Source organism: Apium graveolens, chromosome 3 (assembly GCF_009905375.1).
Source record: "Apium graveolens cultivar Ventura chromosome 3, ASM990537v1, whole genome shotgun sequence".
Lineage (NCBI taxonomy): Eukaryota > Viridiplantae > Streptophyta > Magnoliopsida > Apiales > Apiaceae > Apium > Apium graveolens.
This window is the reverse complement of record NC_133649.1, coordinates 33,064,882-33,084,850: the sequence shown is the minus strand read 5'-3', so window position 1 is coordinate 33,084,850 and position 19,969 is coordinate 33,064,882. Positions and strand designations below refer to the sequence as shown.

The 19,969-nt window shown below is 35.5% G+C and overlaps 2 protein-coding genes across 2 annotated transcripts; one reads left to right on the top strand and one right to left on the bottom strand.

The window, feature by feature from the left end:
- Nucleotides 1-8,615: 8,615 nt before the first annotated feature.
- Nucleotides 8,616-10,460, bottom strand: LOC141714082 (uncharacterized). The gene is made up of 2 exons (XM_074517623.1): nt 9,080-10,460; nt 8,616-8,983 (listed from the first exon to the last, which is right to left on the bottom strand). Exons 1-2 carry the CDS (start codon nt 10,458-10,460, stop codon nt 8,616-8,618), a joined length of 1,749 nt encoding a protein of 582 aa, XP_074373724.1.
- A 3,331-nt stretch (nt 10,461-13,791) lies between these two features.
- LOC141712080 (LOB domain-containing protein 25-like) lies at nt 13,792-16,709 on the top strand. Its single transcript, XM_074514872.1, has 2 exons — nt 13,792-14,174; nt 15,767-16,709. The coding sequence occupies exon 2, from the start codon at nt 15,784-15,786 to the stop codon at nt 16,321-16,323; it is 540 nt and encodes a 179-aa protein (XP_074370973.1). The 5' UTR covers nt 13,792-14,174; nt 15,767-15,783; the 3' UTR covers nt 16,324-16,709.
- Nucleotides 16,710-19,969: the final 3,260 nt, after the last annotated feature.

Sequence of the window (19,969 nt, the reverse complement as noted above, 5' to 3'; positions counted from 1 at the left end):
AGCGCAAAACGAGCGTTAGAGTCTAATTCGGTTAAAGTATAGATTTACAAGTGACTTTGGTTTAATTCCAACTTACTTGTTGTTTATAGGTAACCAGACTCGTCCCGAGCCATTGTAACCCCCAGTCGCTCAGGCAAGTTTTCTACCCGTTATACTGTTGTTGTGATGTATATGTGTATATGCATGATCTTGCGATAAATGCATATTTGTTATTAGCAAATTCTTGCGATATATTGTAGCATGTGATATGGTATATATGCATGCCTGTTTCATATTCTTGGATTATATATCTGTTGGTTCAAATGCTTATTCGTTGCATAATACCTATGCTAGAGATAAGCGGTATTTGCGTATACCCTTAGTATAGGGGATCAAAAGGTGAACTTTTTCTAAAACCGGGAGGCGAGGCTCCCGAGTATAATATATATTTATATATATATATATTGATATAGTTTTTAAAACTATTAATCGAATAAGATTTATTCGATAACTTTATTTTATTTAATGAATAGTATTTCGAATATTCATTCGAGGGCTTATGACTTCTTTATTTTATTTAATGAATATTACTTGAATATTCATCCGAGGACTTATGACACCTTTTATTTTATTTATTGAATATTATTTTTAATATTCATTTGAGGATCTATGACTCCGATTATTTGCTGAGATATATTCTTTATTTTATTAAAGAATAAGGTGTCGATAATCAAACTTATTTTTGATTATTCAAATAAAGATAGTACTTTCGAATAAGTATATCTTTGGTTATTTAATACTCGTTTCAAGTATAAAGTTTTACAACTTCTACTTCAATTATTTTTATAAGGATTATCATTATGGGAATATTATTTAAATAATAATATTCAGATATTTTCTAATATATTGGGGCTGATTTACTTCATTAAATCAGCATTACTCCAAACACTCTTTAAAGTGTTTTCGAGTCTTCAAAATGATTTTTAAAAGTTAGAGCGGATTCCAAAACTCATTTTTATAATTAAGATCTTCCTTTTAAAGGGGATTTAAATACTCGCTCAAAACCTGAGGGATCCGGCTCTGTGGTGTATTTTATATTCGCAACGAGGTTGCTATTTTGGTAAATGAATTGATTACTTACCCAATGTTCGGGAAGTAAGTCCATCTATCGAGTCGGCATAAGCAACAAGGGCTCAGTGGGCGTCCATGATAGTGTAAGTGGCTCAGTGGGAGTCCATCAAATGCATAAGTGGCTGAGTGGCAGTCCAACATAAGGTCCTATTGCGACCAGGGTGATGACCAGTGGGGAATTTGTCCATCTACTAGTAGAAAAGGTTACTTATTGGTATCTTTGCCTGATCAGCAATATATCAGGTTTATGCCAAGATTTTCTCCTTTCCAAATTCATTGGATATTGCAACTCTGTTTATAATTTTCATAACAGAGGTTTTCAAGGAGTGCATGAAATGTATATATATATAGGGGTATATATATATCGGGACTTAATGAAGTATCTCGTAACTTCATTATTTATAATGATGTTCAAAGATTGAATCTATTCAAGTCTTATCTTGTAGTCTCATTTATGTGATGAACTTTTGAACTGATTATAACTTGAACGGTGGTAGTTCAAGTAATATTTGGAAAAGATATAAGTATATTGGGGTATCTTGTAACTTCATATTTTCAACTTATATCTAGTTAATGATTATCTTATGCATATCAAAGATTTTCAGAAAAACGTTGAGACAAGGGTAGATATATGAGATCACCTTGCAACGATATTTTTATACAGTTATAAACTGGAACTCTGTGTATATTATGCATGGAAGAGGACTTCCAAGATTTTGAAAAGTATATATGTATATATACTGAATATTTTGCGACTTCATCACATTAAGATATCAAACTTGGTTCATTTCTTTTGACCAAGACTTTCATGAGTACTATGAGAAAGCTCATATATTGTTAATCATTATACATATTATTTTGGTGGGCTTGCTACTCACCCTTGCTTTCTTCTTTCATCACACAACAACAGATAGAAAAGATGAACAGGACCAAGCTTCCGATTCGTAAGCGGTTAGAAAATGTTCCGCAGTCTTCTGGAAGCGTTGATGCCGCCGTAGCTGAGGTAGGAGCTACCAATAGGCTAGGTTTTCAACTATTGATGAACCAGACTTATGTATAATATGAATTGTAATAATGGCAAGGAATATGTAAATTTATTCAGAACCTTTTTAAGGTGTAACGGTTTATAATTGTGGAATATAAGGACTTGTGTTATTTTTGAGTGTTCATCTCTGAGACTATAACTTGTGGTGTGTGTGTTTATTGTGGGGTCACAGTACAGAGTAGTTGATTATTTATTAAGATTGGGTGTTATTAAGGGAAATGGAACTCGTGACAACCCAGATCCCCGACCCCGGATTTGGGGGTGTTACACCAAATGAACTACACCACTACGGAGAAGGAGCTCTTGGCTATAGTCTTTGGTTTCGAGAAATTTCGATCTTATCTGCTTGGGACTAAAGTAACAGTATTCACTGATCATGCGACCATTCGCTATTTGGTTTCTAAACAGGATTCGAAGCCGAGACTCATTCGTTGGGTGCTCTTACTTCAGGAATTTGAGTTAGAGATCAAGGATCGAAAAGGTACTGAGAATCAAGTAGTTGACCATCTCTCTAGGTTGGAGAATCCCGAGTCTGCTTCACAAGATAGGACATTAATCAATGAATCTTTTCCGGATGAGCAGTTGTTCGCAGTTCAGGAGGAAGAGCCATGGTTTGCAGATATTGTAAACTATCTTGTCAGCAATATAATGCCTCCTAATTTGACCTCAGCTCAAAAGAAGAAGTTTCTGCATGAGGTGAAGTGGTATATGTGGGATGAACCATATTTGTTTAGACAGGGAGCTGACCAAATCATCAGAAGATGTATCCCGTTTTGTGAGACGGAGGGGATATTACGAGACTGCCACTCCACGGTTTATGGTGGACACTACGGTGGTGAGAAGACGGCAGCTCGTATTCTGCAAGCAGATTTTTTCTGGCCTACTTTGTTTAAGGATGCTCATCAGTTTGTTTTAAGGTGTGATCATTGCCAAAGAGTGGGAAATTTGACGAGAAAGGATGAGATGCCGTTAAATGTGATGCTTGAAGTCGAGGTTTTTGGTGTTTGGGGAATCGATTTCATGGGGCCTTTTGTCTCGTCCTGCAATAATCAGTACATCTTGCTGGCAGTCGATTATGTCTCAAAATGGGTAGAAGTCAAAGCTTTACCGACAAATGATGCAAAGGCAGTGCTGAATTTTCTTTATAAGCAGATTTTCACAAGGTTTGGAACACCTCGGGTAATCATAAGTGATGAAGGGTCACATTTCTGTAACCGTAAGTTCACTTCTATGATGCAGCGTTATAATGTGAATCATCGAGTTTCTACTGCCTATCATCCGCAAACAAATGGTCAAGCGAAAGTGTCTAACAGAGAGATCAAGCGCATTCTAGAGAAGGTTGTTTGTCCGTCAAGGAAGGATTGGTCTTTAAAGCTCGATGAAGCTGTTTGGGCTTACAGAACAGCATACAAAACTCCACTTGGTATGTCCCCGTTTCAGTTGGCGTACGGTAAGGGATGTCATTTACCTGCGGAGCTTGAGCATAAGGCCTACTGGGCGTTGAAAAAGTTGAACCTGGATTTAGATGCAGCTGGTAAGAAAAGAATGCTTCAGCTTAATGAACTTGATGAATTTCGACTTCAAGCGTACGAGAATAATAAAATGTACAAGGAAAAGGTGAAGAGGTGGCACGATAGGAAGCTACATCCTAAGTTATTCGTGCCGGGGCAACAAGTTCTCTTATTCAACTCTCGTCTCCGACTCTTTCCTGGGAAGTTGAAATCAAGGTGGTCTGGACCTTTTATTGTCAAAACTGTGTTTCCACATGGAGCGGTGAAAATTTTTGAGAATGATCCGGACCAAGCATTCAAGGTTAATGGTCAGCGTTTGAAGCACTACTATGGGGACATGGCAAACCGAGAAGTGGTTAGTGCCATTTTATTGACTACTTGAGAAAGGTACGCAACATCAAGCTAATGACGAAAAAGAAGCACTGCGTGGGAGGCAACCCATGATTTGTTGTTACAGGAACCCTTAGAAGTTAATAACCTATCCAAAAACACAAAAAAATCAGAAAAACGGGGCTGAATTTTTTTTTCCCAGTGACCCCATGAGCGCCCGCTCAGCTCTGCTGAGCGACCGCTCAGCTCTGCTGAGCGACCGCTCAGGGGTCGGCTGCCAGAATTTTTTTTATAGTTCATAAAAATACAAAAAAAATCAGAAAATTAAAAAACCCATCACAGCCCATAAACCCACGAATTCTTTTCCTATTACCCCCTGATTTTATCCCTCAACCCCACTCCTAATCTAATTTAACCTAATCCACACCTTATATATACATACACCTATCCTACATATCACCCACAAACTTTCTACACTCAAACTCTCTCCCAAACATAAAAACTCAGTTCTTAAACACTTTTATTCAAGATTCAATGGCACCCAAGAGAGCACGAACTATTGATAGCAGCAGCACAGTCCCTACTGCTGATTCATCGAGGGGTACTGCTGCAAGGCCTCGGTTGAATGACAGAGCTGCGGAGGAGGAGTACACTAGGCTTTTGGGGAAGCCGATTCTGAAGGAGAGAGGGTTTTTACCATCGGGGAGGGATTTTGAGTTGCTACCCATGATTGTAGAGAAGGGGTGGATAGCTTTTTGTGAGTCGCCCGAAGCAGTGCCGATGAGCGTGGTTCGCGAGTTCTATGCAAATGCGAAGGCCGAAAAGAATGGGTTTTCTGTGGTCCGAGGGCTGATGGTTGATTATCACCCAGCGACGATTCACCGTGTGATTGGGCAGCGAGAGAGGAAGCCCGAGGAGGAGAACTGGAATGAGAAGACTGCTGAGGATTTTGACTTGGATTTGATTGGTGCTACTCTCTATAGGCCGGGCACAGTTTGGACCTTCAAGACCAGCACTAATGAGTATCGTCACTTCCCGGTGATCGCTATAAACAGGTATGCCCATGCATGGAATGCATTTATTTGTGCTAATATTTTGCCTTCTTCGCATGAACACGAGGTCACAGTCGAGAGATCACAGTTGTTGTGGGGAATTCTTTATGAGGAGTACTATGTGGACCTTGGTGAGTTTATCTACCAAGGATTCTGAAGTTTTTGTGGGGAGCTAAGCATATGAAAATCCCTTATACATCCACGGTTACGAAGCTTTGCTGAGCAGTAGGAGTGAACTGGCCGACTCATGAGCAGTTGCAGTTTCCGGCCGCTCCGATTGATTCTGGGACTCTGAATGGGATGCAGGAGTGGACCGGTGGTGAGCCCGAGGAGCATGGGCTGGGTTATCGTCTTCCAGGAGGGCGTCCAGCAGGAGGTGCTACTATGGCTAGACCTAGGCGTGATGAGGCTGGTTCTTCGAGAGCTCAGGAGGGTGCTGGGATGGCTGATACCCAGTATAGGAGGCTTTCACGGCGGATGGACGCCATGTACGAGACGCAGAGCAGGTTTGCTCAGGAGCTCACCCTTGCGTTAGGGACTTCTTTTCGGGGCCTTGGAGCTGATATCCAGTGGCCAGTTTTTGGTGAGGACTCTGCATACCCGCCGCCTGATACTCCACCCACTGAGGGTGATGATGATGATGACTCCGAGTAGGTATACCCTGTGTTCCTTTCTACTACCTTCATTGGGGACAGTGAAGATTTTAAGTTTGGGGGTGGTAGTTAAGGAATATTTTGTGTGTGTCATATAGCTGCATATTCATGATAGTTTAGTTCATATAGTTGCATAATTTTTGCCATATAGTTTTTTTTTTATTTTATAGCTTTATTTGTTTACCATGTCATGTAGCTCATGCATATACCATGATCCCTTTTGCGATGATTTATCGACTGAATTGTGATATTGATGCGAGTGTAGTGATAGTATTAAAGTGATATTTAGTCGTGTAGGTTGATATGCATGCTAGAAGCACTTGTAATTTCACTAAGTCTTAGAGAATGCTTAAGGGCTAGATTGTTGTTATGATCTGATTGTTTTCGAGGTTAATCTATTTATTATGCTTAGAATTCGATAATAGGTTCTCAGTGATAAAGGCATGAAAAAGAAAAAAAAATGGAGTAAAAAATGGAATTTGTTGCTAGTATAGTGGCTAGGCGTCAAATGGCTAGTAGCCGGCTCGCATGTTATGCGAGTAGTCTAGGGTTGAGCAAGATGGAGCGAAACACACTTGCTCAGAAAATAAAAAAAAAATTGGTGTTTATGCATAATTGATCACGAGTGGGCTCTTTGGTATTCGAGTTATTAAGTTCTTAGGGGACTTTGTGCCTAGTGACCTAAGGCTTTTAGAGTCTGGGATCCGCTAACCTAACGCTCGTTACATGGATACCATTGTATAAGTCTTTTGTGGACCTCACTCATTGCACGGTCAAATAAGCATTGTTGTAGTAAATAAAAAACATGATTCCATAATAAGCTCCGGAATTCTTATAGTGTTATATGTCACTTTGTGCCTAGAATTTTTATTCTTTGTATAATCATGTGATTGCCTTGATCATAATTGAGTCATAATAATTGATCTAGTTCTGAAGCATATCTGTTAAGCATCTGCACACACCACATTTATGGCTGTATGTTCGTTTGCATGAGTTTATTGATCTTTAGTCGCCTAACTGCATTTGTTGAGATGTTGCAATTTGGTTGGTTTTTTCGTAGTAAAGGGGATCGCTGCATTTTCATATAGATTGCATTCATGCATGCTTTATTTGTTTTTAAGTCTGTGACGCTTGAGGACAAACATCGATTTAAGTTTGGGGGTGTGATAAGTGGCATTTTATACCACTTAGAACATCTTAAAATGGCTTGAATTGGTGCCTTGAAATCAAGTATTTTGTGTATTTGATGCGTTTTTCTAGTGTTTATGCATTTCAGGGTATTAGTTGCATTTCGGAGGAGTAATCATCAAGAATAAGCCTTGGCATGTGTTCACCATTGCGAGAGGAAAGAAAGGGGCAGATTACGGTGAAGAAACGGAGCAAACTCAGGATTTTTCCAGTAGGGTCCTGAGCGCCCGCTCAGCAATGCTGAGCGGCCGCGCAGAAAGCTGAGCGCCCGCTCAGCTATGCTAAGCGGCCGCGTAGGGTCGGGAAATTTGATAATTTATTTTAGACTTCTACTTCTGTTTGGCTTCCAACTTCTATGTAATATGAGTTTTATGGGACTAGTATATAAGTAGATTTGGAGACGTTTTCACGAGAGAGGATCGTGGTATTAAGCGAGGAGCGAAGGAGATAAGGAAAAAGACCGTTTTAGCACACAGCAACGAAGAGGAAGCATATTTTCTTGTGATTCTTGTTTCGTTGTAACGTTGGATGCTAGTTTTCTTACTTTGAACCTATTTACTCTTGTGACGTACTCTGATTTAATATAATTAGTTTAGTTATTATATTCTTGTGTTTGTTTATCATGATATCATATGAACCCATGATGACGATGAGTGATATTATAGGCTAATCGTGATCATGGGGTTGCAACGGATTTACTATGGAATTCTTTAGTTAATTGTTTAATACTTTAGTGTGTGATGATTGTATGATATCTAGTATTGGTTGTGCGTATTCGTCTTATGTGCGTCGCGAACATATAAGATAGGGTGTTAATCTCTTGTGAAGTGACGGTGGATCTTGAGATTTAGAACTTGCCATGCTAGCATAGGTTCATGTATGATGTGCATGATTAGTGGGTAACTCTAACAGTTTTATTCGCCCTGTGTAATCAAAAGGAATAACTTGTGCTTAAATCGTTGTGTTGTCAATTTTTGTAGACATATAGGAACTCAGCATAATTGATGACTATTCAACTTTTATCTTAATTGTGGATGTTTGGTAGAATGGTATTAGTACAATGAAAGTTGGCTTTTATCAGTTTCGTGTTATTCGATTAATATCATCACTGTCACATGCTAAAGGTAATAATAATAACTATTGGAGGAAGTAGTAATGAAGTTGTGATCTCATGAGTGTTTTAATATTGTTAATTAAGTGATAAATTAAGTAATTAATTGTAATTAATATTTAGTCAACAATTATAAGTGTTAGTGTCTTAACATTGAGAAGTAATCATACATTGGTGTGTGAGTTTAATTAAACAATAATTAGTCTGAGTCTCTGTGGGAATGAACTAGAAAGTATTCTATATTACTTGCGAACGCGTATACTTGCGTGAATATTAGCACGTGTTTTCGCCTTAACACAAATGCTCCATGGGATTAAAAAAACCTGGAATATAGATGGTTTCGAGCTTAGACATTATCTTCACTATATCTTTTTCCATCTTCTCCAAATCTGTGTATTATAAATTTGCTGAGCATAAATCTTGAAAGAAGTTAGACAACTCAATAAGAACATCAGCTATATTCTTTGGTAGCAAGTCACGACAAACAATGAGCAATAGCTTTTGCATGAAAATATGGCAATCATGTGATTTCATCCCGCGAATACATCTTTTTTCCATATTTACACACCTAGATATATTTGAGACATACCCATCTGGAAGATTCAAACTTTTAATTTAATTGAATAGCTTATTAATTTGCTCTCTCCCAAGCACAAATGGCGCAGTTGGCATCGTGCCATCATCTCGAATCCACAACTCACGGTGTACACCTAACTCCTTACAATCATTTCTTGCATTTGAGTTGTCTTTGGTTTTTTTCTTATCACCAAGCATTGTGTAGAATATGTTATCAAAGACATTTTTCTCCGTATGCATAATATCAATATTGTGACGAAGACTCGGTGTCTCCCAATATGGTAGCTCAAAAAATGGAGAACAGTGTGTCCAATTATGTGTCACGCCATAATCCCTCGGCTTTTGCCTAATAGTTTTTCCTGGAGGAGGAAACTGTATCTGCTCACAAAGTATCTTTGCCCATGATCCTGAATGTCGAGTTGTGACTGAATGTCTCTCACATCATCCAAACTTTGTGCTTCTCCTTAGTGGACCATCTTCTTCCAAAAAATAACGTGTTGTACCGTAGAAAGTCGATTTACCACCATGCTTGAGTTGCTTTGCCTTTACCAATCCCATACATACTGGACATGCCAATTTTCCCTTAGTCGACCATCCACTAAGCATACCAAGTGCTGGAAAGTCATTTATTGTCCACATCAATGCTACTTTCATTGTGAAATTTGAGCGTGATACTCTATCATATGTTTCCACCCCGGTACACCACAACATCTTCAATTCATCAACTAGTGGTCGAAGATAAACATGAAAGTCTTTTGTCTGATCATTTGGCCCGGGAATGAGAAGAGGCATAAACATGTATGGAGCTTTTGTGCATATCGATGGTGGAAGATTGTAAACAACAACAATCACAGGCCACACTGTATATTCCCTTGCATGTGCATCTCGAAAGGGATCAAATCCATCACTAGCAAGACCTATTCGGATATTCCGTATTTCATTTGCAAATCGAGGAAATCTATGATTGAATTGTTTCCATTCATCTCCATCAGCTGGATGACTTAATTGACCCTCAACGGCAGCTCTAACATGATGCCATGTCATACATTTGGCAGTCTTGTCGGACATGAATAATCGTTGTAGTCTCAATGTAAGTGGAAAGTATCTCAAAATCTTCTTCGGAATCAACTTTTTCATAGAATCCTTCTGCATCTTGTATCGATCTTCATCACATATGTCACAATGTGTTTTCTCACTATTTTCTTTGTAAAATAATATGCAATCATTCACGCAAGCATCAATTTTTTCATATCCCATGCTCAACCCACTTACTAACTTTTTCACATCATAATATCTCAGGGGCAACTTGTGATCTTCAGGCAACACCGATCCAATGAGTTCAAGTAGCTCATCAAATCCCTTATTACTACAACCATGTCTGTGTTTGAACTTAAGTAGCTTACTCACAAATGATAATGTTGTGAAACTTGTACAATTAGGATAAAGTGGTTCAGAAGCCCTATCAAGCATCCTATAAAAACTTTTTGCTGTTGCATTCGGCTCTTCATCCATATTTTCAAAATTATTATTTGCCTCGGCAAAATCTCCAAGCATTTCACGTGCATCATAAAAATCATCATGCGTGTTATCAATATTCATAGAACTCGTCCCAGTGTCAACCCGCGATCTAACACTCTTCTCATGAAAATTCCATGTTGTATATGCGGGCATGATGCCATGTCGATATAAATGTAATATTACATCATCGGGATTTTTTATATAAAAATTTCCACATTCATTACATGGACATCTTATTCTCCCCTTTGAATCATCCGTATTTGCAACGGCAAATTTAATGAAACCATCAACACCAATTTTATACTCTTCCGTTATATTTTTCCTTGCATCAAATCGACGATTCATCCAACTACGATCCGATGTCATCTACAAGATGTATAGATACTATAATTAATAATCTATTACTAATTAACAAAACATACCTAAATAAATTCATTATGTGTGCAATATATTTAGTGAAAACAAATGAACAATAATTATTTCATTTTTTAAAATTATTTCAATGATTTAATTCAAATTATCTTGTATCAAGCGGAGAAAGTTAACAAATATATTCAACTCTTTTAGTTTTTGAAGACTACATTTAAATTATTAACAATTAAAATTTAAAATTTCATTTAAATTATATCAATTAATATTACATTTATGTGAGAAATAAACAAACAACAATCATGATAAACAAAGTATAAGTAGTTCAGAAATTGGACTTACTTGACTTGAAAGTAGTAGAAATTTGAGCTTGAAATGGAAGGAAAATGGTAGAAATTTTGAAGGAAAGGAAGTGGAGATGGGGAAAAGGAAAGTGGACAAAATCGAGAGGAAGAGGATAAGGCAGTAGCTGTTAATTTTTTGGAGTCTAAATTTCACCATATGCGGTCGCTTTTATAAAATCCACCGCATTCGGTGGATTTTATAAAAGCTATCACTAGTGGTTGTTTTTATTAAAATGACCGTTGTATTTTTTTTTTATGTTTTTTGGTAATTAATTTAAAAGCGACCGGACGGTCGCTTTTGTTTTCTAATTTCATGGTTCATTTTGGCGGCAATTTTCCCACCAAATCCTGAAACCTTAAAATCGACCGCTGAAAAATAGACGATTGCTTTTGTTAATAAAAGCCACCGACTAAAAGCCACCGACTAAAAGCCACCGACCTTAAATTCCACCGAATAAAAGCGATCGCTTATAAAAGCCAAGTGATATTGACCTTAAAAGCCACCGTTTTTGGTGAAATTTATAGTTGGTCGCTTTTACTCTTTTTTCTTGTAGTGATTATCCTCATATCTTTTATTTTATAATAACAAACACCACTATATTTTAAGTTATTTTTGTTAAATAAATGAGTATTTACTTGTGCATTACTTTCCAAAATTATAATATAGTATTTATAATTATTTAAGTAAAAAAAATTCGAACAAAACATGATTGCAAAAAGATAAATCAGATATGTATGTAAATAAAAAAAGCTTGAAAACATACAAGATCTTAATAATAATTACTAGTTAACAGTACTGGGTAGGCTTGAAGAACTGTAGGCAGTACTACTCGTTACATGCGAGCTGGGGACAATATGTCGGCAAGGAAAAAGGAATGGCCAATTAAAGAACGGTGAAATGACAATGATATATACATTAGACCTCCTCAACGCGGCCTTCGCTAGGGCTCAATTATAAAATATACTCTATATCATTTGATTACGAAATAAGAAATGTTATGTACCGGGCCTCAAAGTGATCGTAAAATGTTATATGACATATTGTGATTGATCATTAAATAGTTAATAAGATGAACAACACATGTATTTATATTAACGGTCAATTAAAATAATCTAAAAAAATGTTTACCAATAACACATTATTTTAAAATTATTTTTTATATTCAATTTTGAATTCCTAACATTACTTAATAATAAGAATTAAGATTGGATTGTATATTACATTAAAATATCAATAATTAACATAATAAAAATATGATATAACATTATACTTTAATTATGTAATAGTACATGTAGATATTAACCTACATATTATACATGAAGTTGAATTTGAAACTCCTTTATACTCTCTTCATCATGTTGAATTCTTTTTATAAAAAATTCGGCACAGAGATTAATAAAAATTATAATTTAATAAGAAAAAATAAAAAATTGAGTAAAGTAGTGAGAACGATTAATTTTTAATATATATAGTGAGTATAGTGAAATAAAATAATGTATGTAAGTGTATGTAGTTGATGATTTTTATATTATAAAACTTTATTTTTTTGGAATGTAGAGAATTGAGAAAGACAATATCAAAAACGATAATTTAGAAAAATGAATAAGATAGAGTGAGGCAAGATATTTTACTGCTACCTGAAGTTGAATTAAGCACTATCTATCTCCGTCTCATGAGATTATATACGTTCACTATTTACACATATTTGGAGACTTTTCTAAACTATAGTGTCATAATATTTTTTTAATTTTTTTTAAATAAAAGTTTAATCATAAAATTTTTATTCAGAATTTTTTTTTAAAAAAAAAATATTATGGAAATATATTTTAAATAAAAATTGAAAAATATATTAAAAAATAATGTATAAAATTTAATGGAACAGAATGAGTACAAGTGAAAAAAACGTTACTGTTTAATAACAGTCTCAAGCAGAAAATAAACCCTATTGGCATAACTGCTCACCGCTTAGAGTACTGCCTACTTCATTTTCATTATTATATTAATATTGTCGCTTTATATTTTATACTATTACTGTATTACATTGTAATTGTAATATTGAGTTGCTGTGGAACGGGGATAGTGGTCCGGTATTACTTTCACAAATAACATGATTTTAAAAGTTCACATAAACTGGATTTTTGAATTAGATTAATACATACATTTAAAAAGCTCTAGTCAAAACTAATTAAGTAAACACTAATTATCGAAGGCGATCAACCGTAGGTTGGGCTATGCTAAAGCTCAACCCCATACTCACTTTCAAAAATTTATATAATTTGTGTATTTTAGTCCCTCACGATTTAACTTGGTTAGTATAAATATAAAAGTAATTCAACTCGCCCGCAAGAGTTAACTGTTAAAAATGGGATAATTATCTTTTTGGTCACAGTTTCGAATCCCACGGGAGAGGAATTTATGATTATGCTTCCCGAGTCAGAGTTTGTCGCGTAATGCGGTTTACCTTGGCACGTGTTTTGCAGGCTATTGCGTGAGCCTGTGGAGTTTACCCAGTACGCACCAAAGGATAGCGGTTGCGGATTACATACGATAAAAATAAATAAATAATAATAATAATTCAACTCCTAGTATGCAATGTTCTAGAAGTTGTCGATTAATCTGTATTAATCGATCATTAATTGCTAGTTGGTAAAAAATGAATCGATTAAATGAAAATAGGGTTAAAAATCACTTCGTTTACGAAAATCGGTCCAAAATTGGAAAAAATAGGATATTAAATAATAAAATAGTTATATCATATATATATAATATTAAATTAATTTCGATTAATGACCCAATTAATTCTCGAATATCTGATTAATCGTTGGCCGGGTGCCTTTACAGACTAAGTTTTTATGACACTATTTATACGTAATAATTTTGTAAATTTTTTTGTTAATTAAACACGGTCACAAGTCCGCGTTATTTTTGATAGTTTCGAATATTTGACGTCTGGCAAAAGGCGAAGGCGGATATCGCTACCACTCTGGCTCCGCCTCTGCCCACAAAACAGTGGCATTCCAATTGGTTTCCCATTCATAAATGCTCATTGCCTCCTTTCTCTTTTTGGTTCACTGTAGGTGCAGCAGGGTTTCCCTTTTTCCTCTTGTCTCCTGCAATAATACGATTCGCTTTGCTAGACCCTCAATAGGGTTTTCTCATCTTGACTCCATCTTAAATCCCATCCCCCCCAACAGTTACACGGACAAGCATATATATCTTCTTTATATATAGACTTCGTGCATTCTCACGTATCAATACAAAAGAAGCCGGCCTAAGAGCATTTCCTTACACACTGCCAAATTCAAACAAAGCTCCACTAAATAAGAGAATATTTCAGCTAGCTGGAGAAAATTATAGGGTAGCTAGGTACGGTATCTATCTTTTTCACACACACTCGCACACATATAATATTATGTTATGTGATAGAAGAAATTTATCTAGATCTTATGTCTTTTAATAAGATTTATAACAAGGATCTTATCAAATAGATACTACTGCTGCATGTACTTATGTATGATTTGGAGTTGTGTACACTTGATGATTCATGTTTTTTCACATATGAAACCTTAATTGTATCTATATACAAAAATAAATCACTGCTCGAAGATGCATTTCTTTACTCTATATGTGACCTAATTCAATCTTCAAAATCAAGAAATCTAGACTTCTTTTATTAAATAGATAAACTGGCTTGATCTGTGTTAATTGCTCTTTTTTTATTTTTCTTTTCTGCAGTTCAACTACTGTTGCGGTGGTTTTAGGTTTTGATAATATTACTAGCTATTTATATTCTCTAAAAAATTGTCTGTCCGTGATGGATTCTAACTTTGTTTGCAAATACCTGTATTTTTTAAGTTCGATAAATCGTTCATTATATATACTAGCTTAAAAATTGAATCTCATAACAAGTGAGAAACAGGGATCGTTATTAATATTAAATATTTAATTTATTAATTTAGTATTTTTAGAGAAATTAACCTGATAGTGTATAATAAATAAATAATATTAAATTATGTAGTTATAAGTAATCGAACACAATTAAAAATTAAAGAAGTTAAATTAAATAAATAATGAGTGAAATCAATTTAGGTGAACATCAAATTTTGGTACTTTAATATTATATATTGTTTTACCGATTTTGTAGCAAAATTATATAAAAAAAATTCTGTAATCAAAGTTATTTTTTTCTCTGATTAATATCATGGCCGATCCATTTAATCTTCTCTGGTATTGCATACTCTCCAACGAAAGATAAGAGTCGATCAAGTTAAGATTTTGTGCCCCTAACTTTTATACTTAACTGGGCTTTAAATATTTTTTTATTCTTTCTTCTCTTTTAGATTAAATAGAACTTGTGGCGAGAGTGGTGGATGAAAATATCAGGGAGAGTCACATTAATATAGAGCCTAGCTAATGCTTTTTCGACTGTTTAACGACTCACCACTTGTCACAAGCTATACTTCTGATATTAGTCCAAACTCCAAACTCACAAGTTTAATGCGAACAATTATACAAATCTTACTTTTCTAGCTAGCTAAGGATTTCTGCTTGTAAACTCAAAAACTCAAATCTAACCTAAAGTTGGGTATATATATTTCAATAGTACAGTTTTTTGGTTAGTTGATTAGTTGTTGATACTGGTTTATTTTATAGTATAAGCTTGGTTCTTCTTGACATCCATGCCATATATCGTTCTTTATCATAGTAGTTAATTAATTAGATGGGTTCTTCTATGTCTTCTTGATGATAGATGGTAACATGAAATAATTAGCTAAAAACCAATCTATAACATTAATTTTTTGTCAGTTACTATGTCCGTTTTAGAACTTAAATTTCTTTTGAAATTCCACGACACTCAAATAAAGCATAAATAAGCTTGAAATAACAGCTTAGTTTATGTCAAATTTTATGTTTATTATAAACAAAATCTATTAAAGATGGGTTTCCTTCACAAGCAGGGAGGATTAATGAAAAAATGGCATCACCTAGCTACGCCAATTCTCCATGCGCAGCCTGCAAATTCCTGAGAAGAAAATGCATATCAGGATGCATATTTGCTCCCTACTTCCCACCAGAGGAGCCACAAAAATTCGCATACGTGCACAAGATATTTGGAGCAAGCAATGTGAGTAAACTTCTGCTCGAAATTCCGCCTCATCAAAGAGAAGATGCTGTTAATTCCCTTGCTTATGAAGCCGATGCTCGGATTAAAGATCCGGTGTACGGCTGCGTGGGAGCAATCTCAGTACTCCAACAACAAGTTATCCGCCTCCAGAAAGAATTAGATGCAACAAACGCCAGTCTCCTGCGATACACAACCAATACTGACAGCACTGCAGGAATTACAATGTCTTCTCATAGTGCAGTATTGTCTTCAAGACAGGTGAGCTCAAGTCAAGATAACTATTGTTTTAGTCACAGTGATGCAATTGCAGGGGTTTCTCTTCCGTACAACTGTCCATTTACTTTTAACCGTGATCCGGGAGATACCAATGAGGGTGACAGAAACACTTGAAGCGGCAGAAACCAGAAGAATAAATATATATAAATTTGGTGATGTCAATTTTCGTGACGAATGAGCTAGATACCGAAATCGAAATAAGCTGTTTTACATAAGTATTCGAACAAGTACAGAGAAATCACGGGTGAGAACTTATTTGGGGAAATAATAGGCCACAGACGGGTGGTTAACAGGAGTACAGCGTATACCGGTACAGTCTCATCATCATTTACGTATAAATGTGTTAGATTATATATTTGTATGCGCATGTATTACAGCGTGTGTGGTTTTTGAGTTCTTCCGATCAACTCTCATATGAAGTAATTGAGTGATATATACAAGTTGTACCTCGCTCAAAATTATCAATGTTGATCTAGACTAAAATAATAATAAAGTATTAATGTTAAGGTATGATTTTTCTTGGATAATTTAATATGTGTTGACTTATGGGCATGTTCCAAATTTCTTAAAAAATATAACTTATGACTTAAAGTGGAAAAATACCGCTTATAATTTATTTAGTTATTTGGATAATTTTAGTTATAATTTGTTTATAAGTTAAGGATATATTTGGTAAATAATCACTAATAAGTTATATTTTTTTTATAAAAAAAATTGATTATATATATATATATATATCACTTATAAGTTATACTTTTTAATAAAAAATAATAATTATATATATATGAGTAAAATTAAGTTTGTATACCTCAACTTTGTAAATGGTGCAAGATGTGTAACTCAACTCTAGTAATAGTGGATGGGAATCGAACCTTAGTTCTCCCGCCAGCCTAACCTCTGATACCATGTTGAGTAACCAGCTCATCTAAAACTTTAATTAATTGCCTTTAGTGTCCACATTAAATTGTGAGAATATTGGGGGTGGCTGGGAATCGAACCTTAGTCCTCCCGCCAGCCTAAGCTCTGATACCATGTTGAGGAACCAGTTACTCTAAAACCTTAAGGTGTTAGAGGAAGGCCCCAATAGGATCATATATTTATGGCTCTGATACCATGTTAAGGAACCAGTTACTCTAAAACCTCAAGGTGTTAGAGAATGGCCCTTTCCCGGATCTTATATTATTCTAACATTCCCCCTCACTCGAGAGCCCATTTTTGGGTCGAATAGTGGATCACGGGCGCCCATCTTTGGGGCATTAATTTGCCTTTCGTGTCCATGTTAGGTCACACACACTGTAGAAGGGGGTTGAATACAGTGTATAGCACAATCAAATCGAATTCAAATAACGCAAGTAACAGAAAACAGACTTTATTCAATGCAATAAACTCTGTTACAATATGGAACTGTCCTCTCTCAGTGATGAACAAATATCACGAGAGCTGCTAGGGTTACAATGAATAATATTCTCGATAATGATAACACTTGTAGTGTAAACCCTATGTTTGTGTTTATATACTACACAATTACAAGATAATCGCTAATTGATATGGAATATAATTCTGCTTCCTAAAATATATCAATCAGATATCTTTTCTTCCAAGTATTCCATTCTTCTTAGAATTCCTTCTTCATGCATATCTCTTCTTACGTTTGTCTCGATCTTCTTTCCTTTCAATCAGCCGCCTTCCTTATCTGAAAGTTTCCTTTAAGTCCTGATATTATCTCCTGATAAATATCTCCTGATAACTTAAGTACTGATCACTTAAGTTCCGACTTCAGTATAAGTGCTAATTTCAGTTAAGTACTGATTTGTCCTGTTTAAGTAAGATCTGAAAACTAAACATAAATCATATTAGTCATGACATTTTCAAATATATCTAACAATCTCACCCAACTTGTAAATTAGCATAATATACAAGTTTAACAGATATTTGATGATGTCAAAAATATTAAGTACAAATGCATGAGAAATTGACTAGATAACTACAACTTACAGTCCTTAAAGCTTTTACCAACTTTAACTTCTGATAACAACTTCAGTCTGTATACATATCAGAATTTGAGCAGTTGTAGATCTTGACTTGGCTTCACTTTCTGATCTCTCTGATGTCAGGAGTTGTTCTGAGATAGTTCTTTAATAAACATCTCTCAGCATATCTGAGTTCATCAATCATCCTCCTTTTAGCATCTTTGAGTTCTGCAGAATCTTCACCAGTTTGGAAGATAGCAGCCCTGAGATCATTTATTCTAGCTTTCCTTATGTCCTGATCTAGTCTGATCAAATATGCCTTGTCAGACTCAAGATTGAATTCTACAGCCTTATAACCCAGAAAGGTAGTTATAATCTTAGCAGAGTTAGGCTTCATCTCAACAATATCACCCTTGTGATCTCTGTACTTTGGAAGATATGTGCTGTCAGACTTTACAGAATAAAGCCTTTTCTGTCTCTGAATTTGAGTCTTCAAATAGTTTGCAGCACTTTCTGTTATTCTATCATTCACCTGAAGTAAGAATAAAACATGTTCTAGTTCTTCAAAATACTTCAGTGGTATAGCATTTTCCCTTATATGGTAAACCATACCATCTTTCATGAAATATAACAAGATGTGTTCTTTCAAGTAGGTATGGTAGACCATCTGTACAGATTCTAGTTGATTCAATCTTTCAGGAGTTGTTCCAACACCTGGTTCACTTAAGGAAGTTGGATCATTGGTTGTGTTTTGCACTCTTCTTTCATCAACACTACCCAATCCAGATTTATCTCTTGCTTCCTTTCCAGTAACCACTCTTGCTTCAAAACCACTTACTGCAGTCTTCAAAGGTTGAGTATGTTTGACTTTAGTGAATCCTGGTAGGAGTAACCTTGAGGATTTAACATGAGCAATGTCAGAGGTTCCCTTTGATTTATCTTCTGATATCAAGTCAACTTGAGCTATGTCAGAGGTTGCTTGCTTCATGGTAATATCAGAACTACCTATATCTTGACTTTGAACAACTTGAGCCATGTCAGAGGTTGTCTTAGAAATCTTTCTTGAATTAGAGTAAGATCGGCATCTTCAACAGAAATATCTTCATCCACAGGAGGCACACAAACCTTTATAGGTTCACCAACTTTTTCTTTGCCCTTGGACCTTGGATCTATCTGTAATTGTGATTTGACCTTAGTTGCCACATGATTTATCATTTCTTTTATCACAATGTCTTTAGCCGTAGGAAGTTTCTTTTTACCAACAGAAGCTTCAGATTTGGAGTTGACTTTTTCTGACTTAAGTCTAGCTTCTTCTTCCATTAGACTCTCAAAGTCCATTCCTGGATTCTCTTTCAGAAATAACTGTCTTGAAATTTCTTCATCAAGATCCAAAAGTTCATCAGAACTTATCCTTTTACCAGTATCAGAAGTTATTCTTCTCCTAGTATCAGAACTTATTCTATGACTTGTAGTTCCAGCTCTTCTTGATGAGAGACCTCTACCTTAATCATGACCTCCACCATTCCAGAGTTTCCCTGGTCATCTTTGTCATCATCCTTCCCCTTCAGTGTCTTAACTGTTTTGCATTTGGACTTAATTACTTTCTCCCCCTTTAGGCATCAGCAGGTAAAAGAAGAGAGACAAGAAATTTCACTGAGGATTGGATTTCATCGAGTTGAGATTGCTGAGAAGCTTGATTTTTCAAAATTTCATCAATCTGAGATTGTTGCTTCTCTTGGGTTTTCTCAATATAAGCAACTCTGTCAAAGGTAGGTTGGAAAAAACTTTTC

Bases quoted from the DNA above. Each gene is read 5' to 3' on its own strand.
- LOC141714082 (XM_074517623.1), bottom strand. From the start codon at position 10,460: ATGACATCGGATCGTAGTTGGATGAATCGTCGATTTGATGCAAGGAAA. The intron at 8,984-9,079 runs GTACAACACGTT...CTCGACATTCAG, and splicing joins TGGTAAATCGACTTTCTACG to GATCATGGGCAAAGATACTT.
- LOC141712080 (XM_074514872.1), top strand. From the start codon at position 15,784: ATGGCATCACCTAGCTACGCCAATTCTCCATGCGCAGCCTGCAAATTC.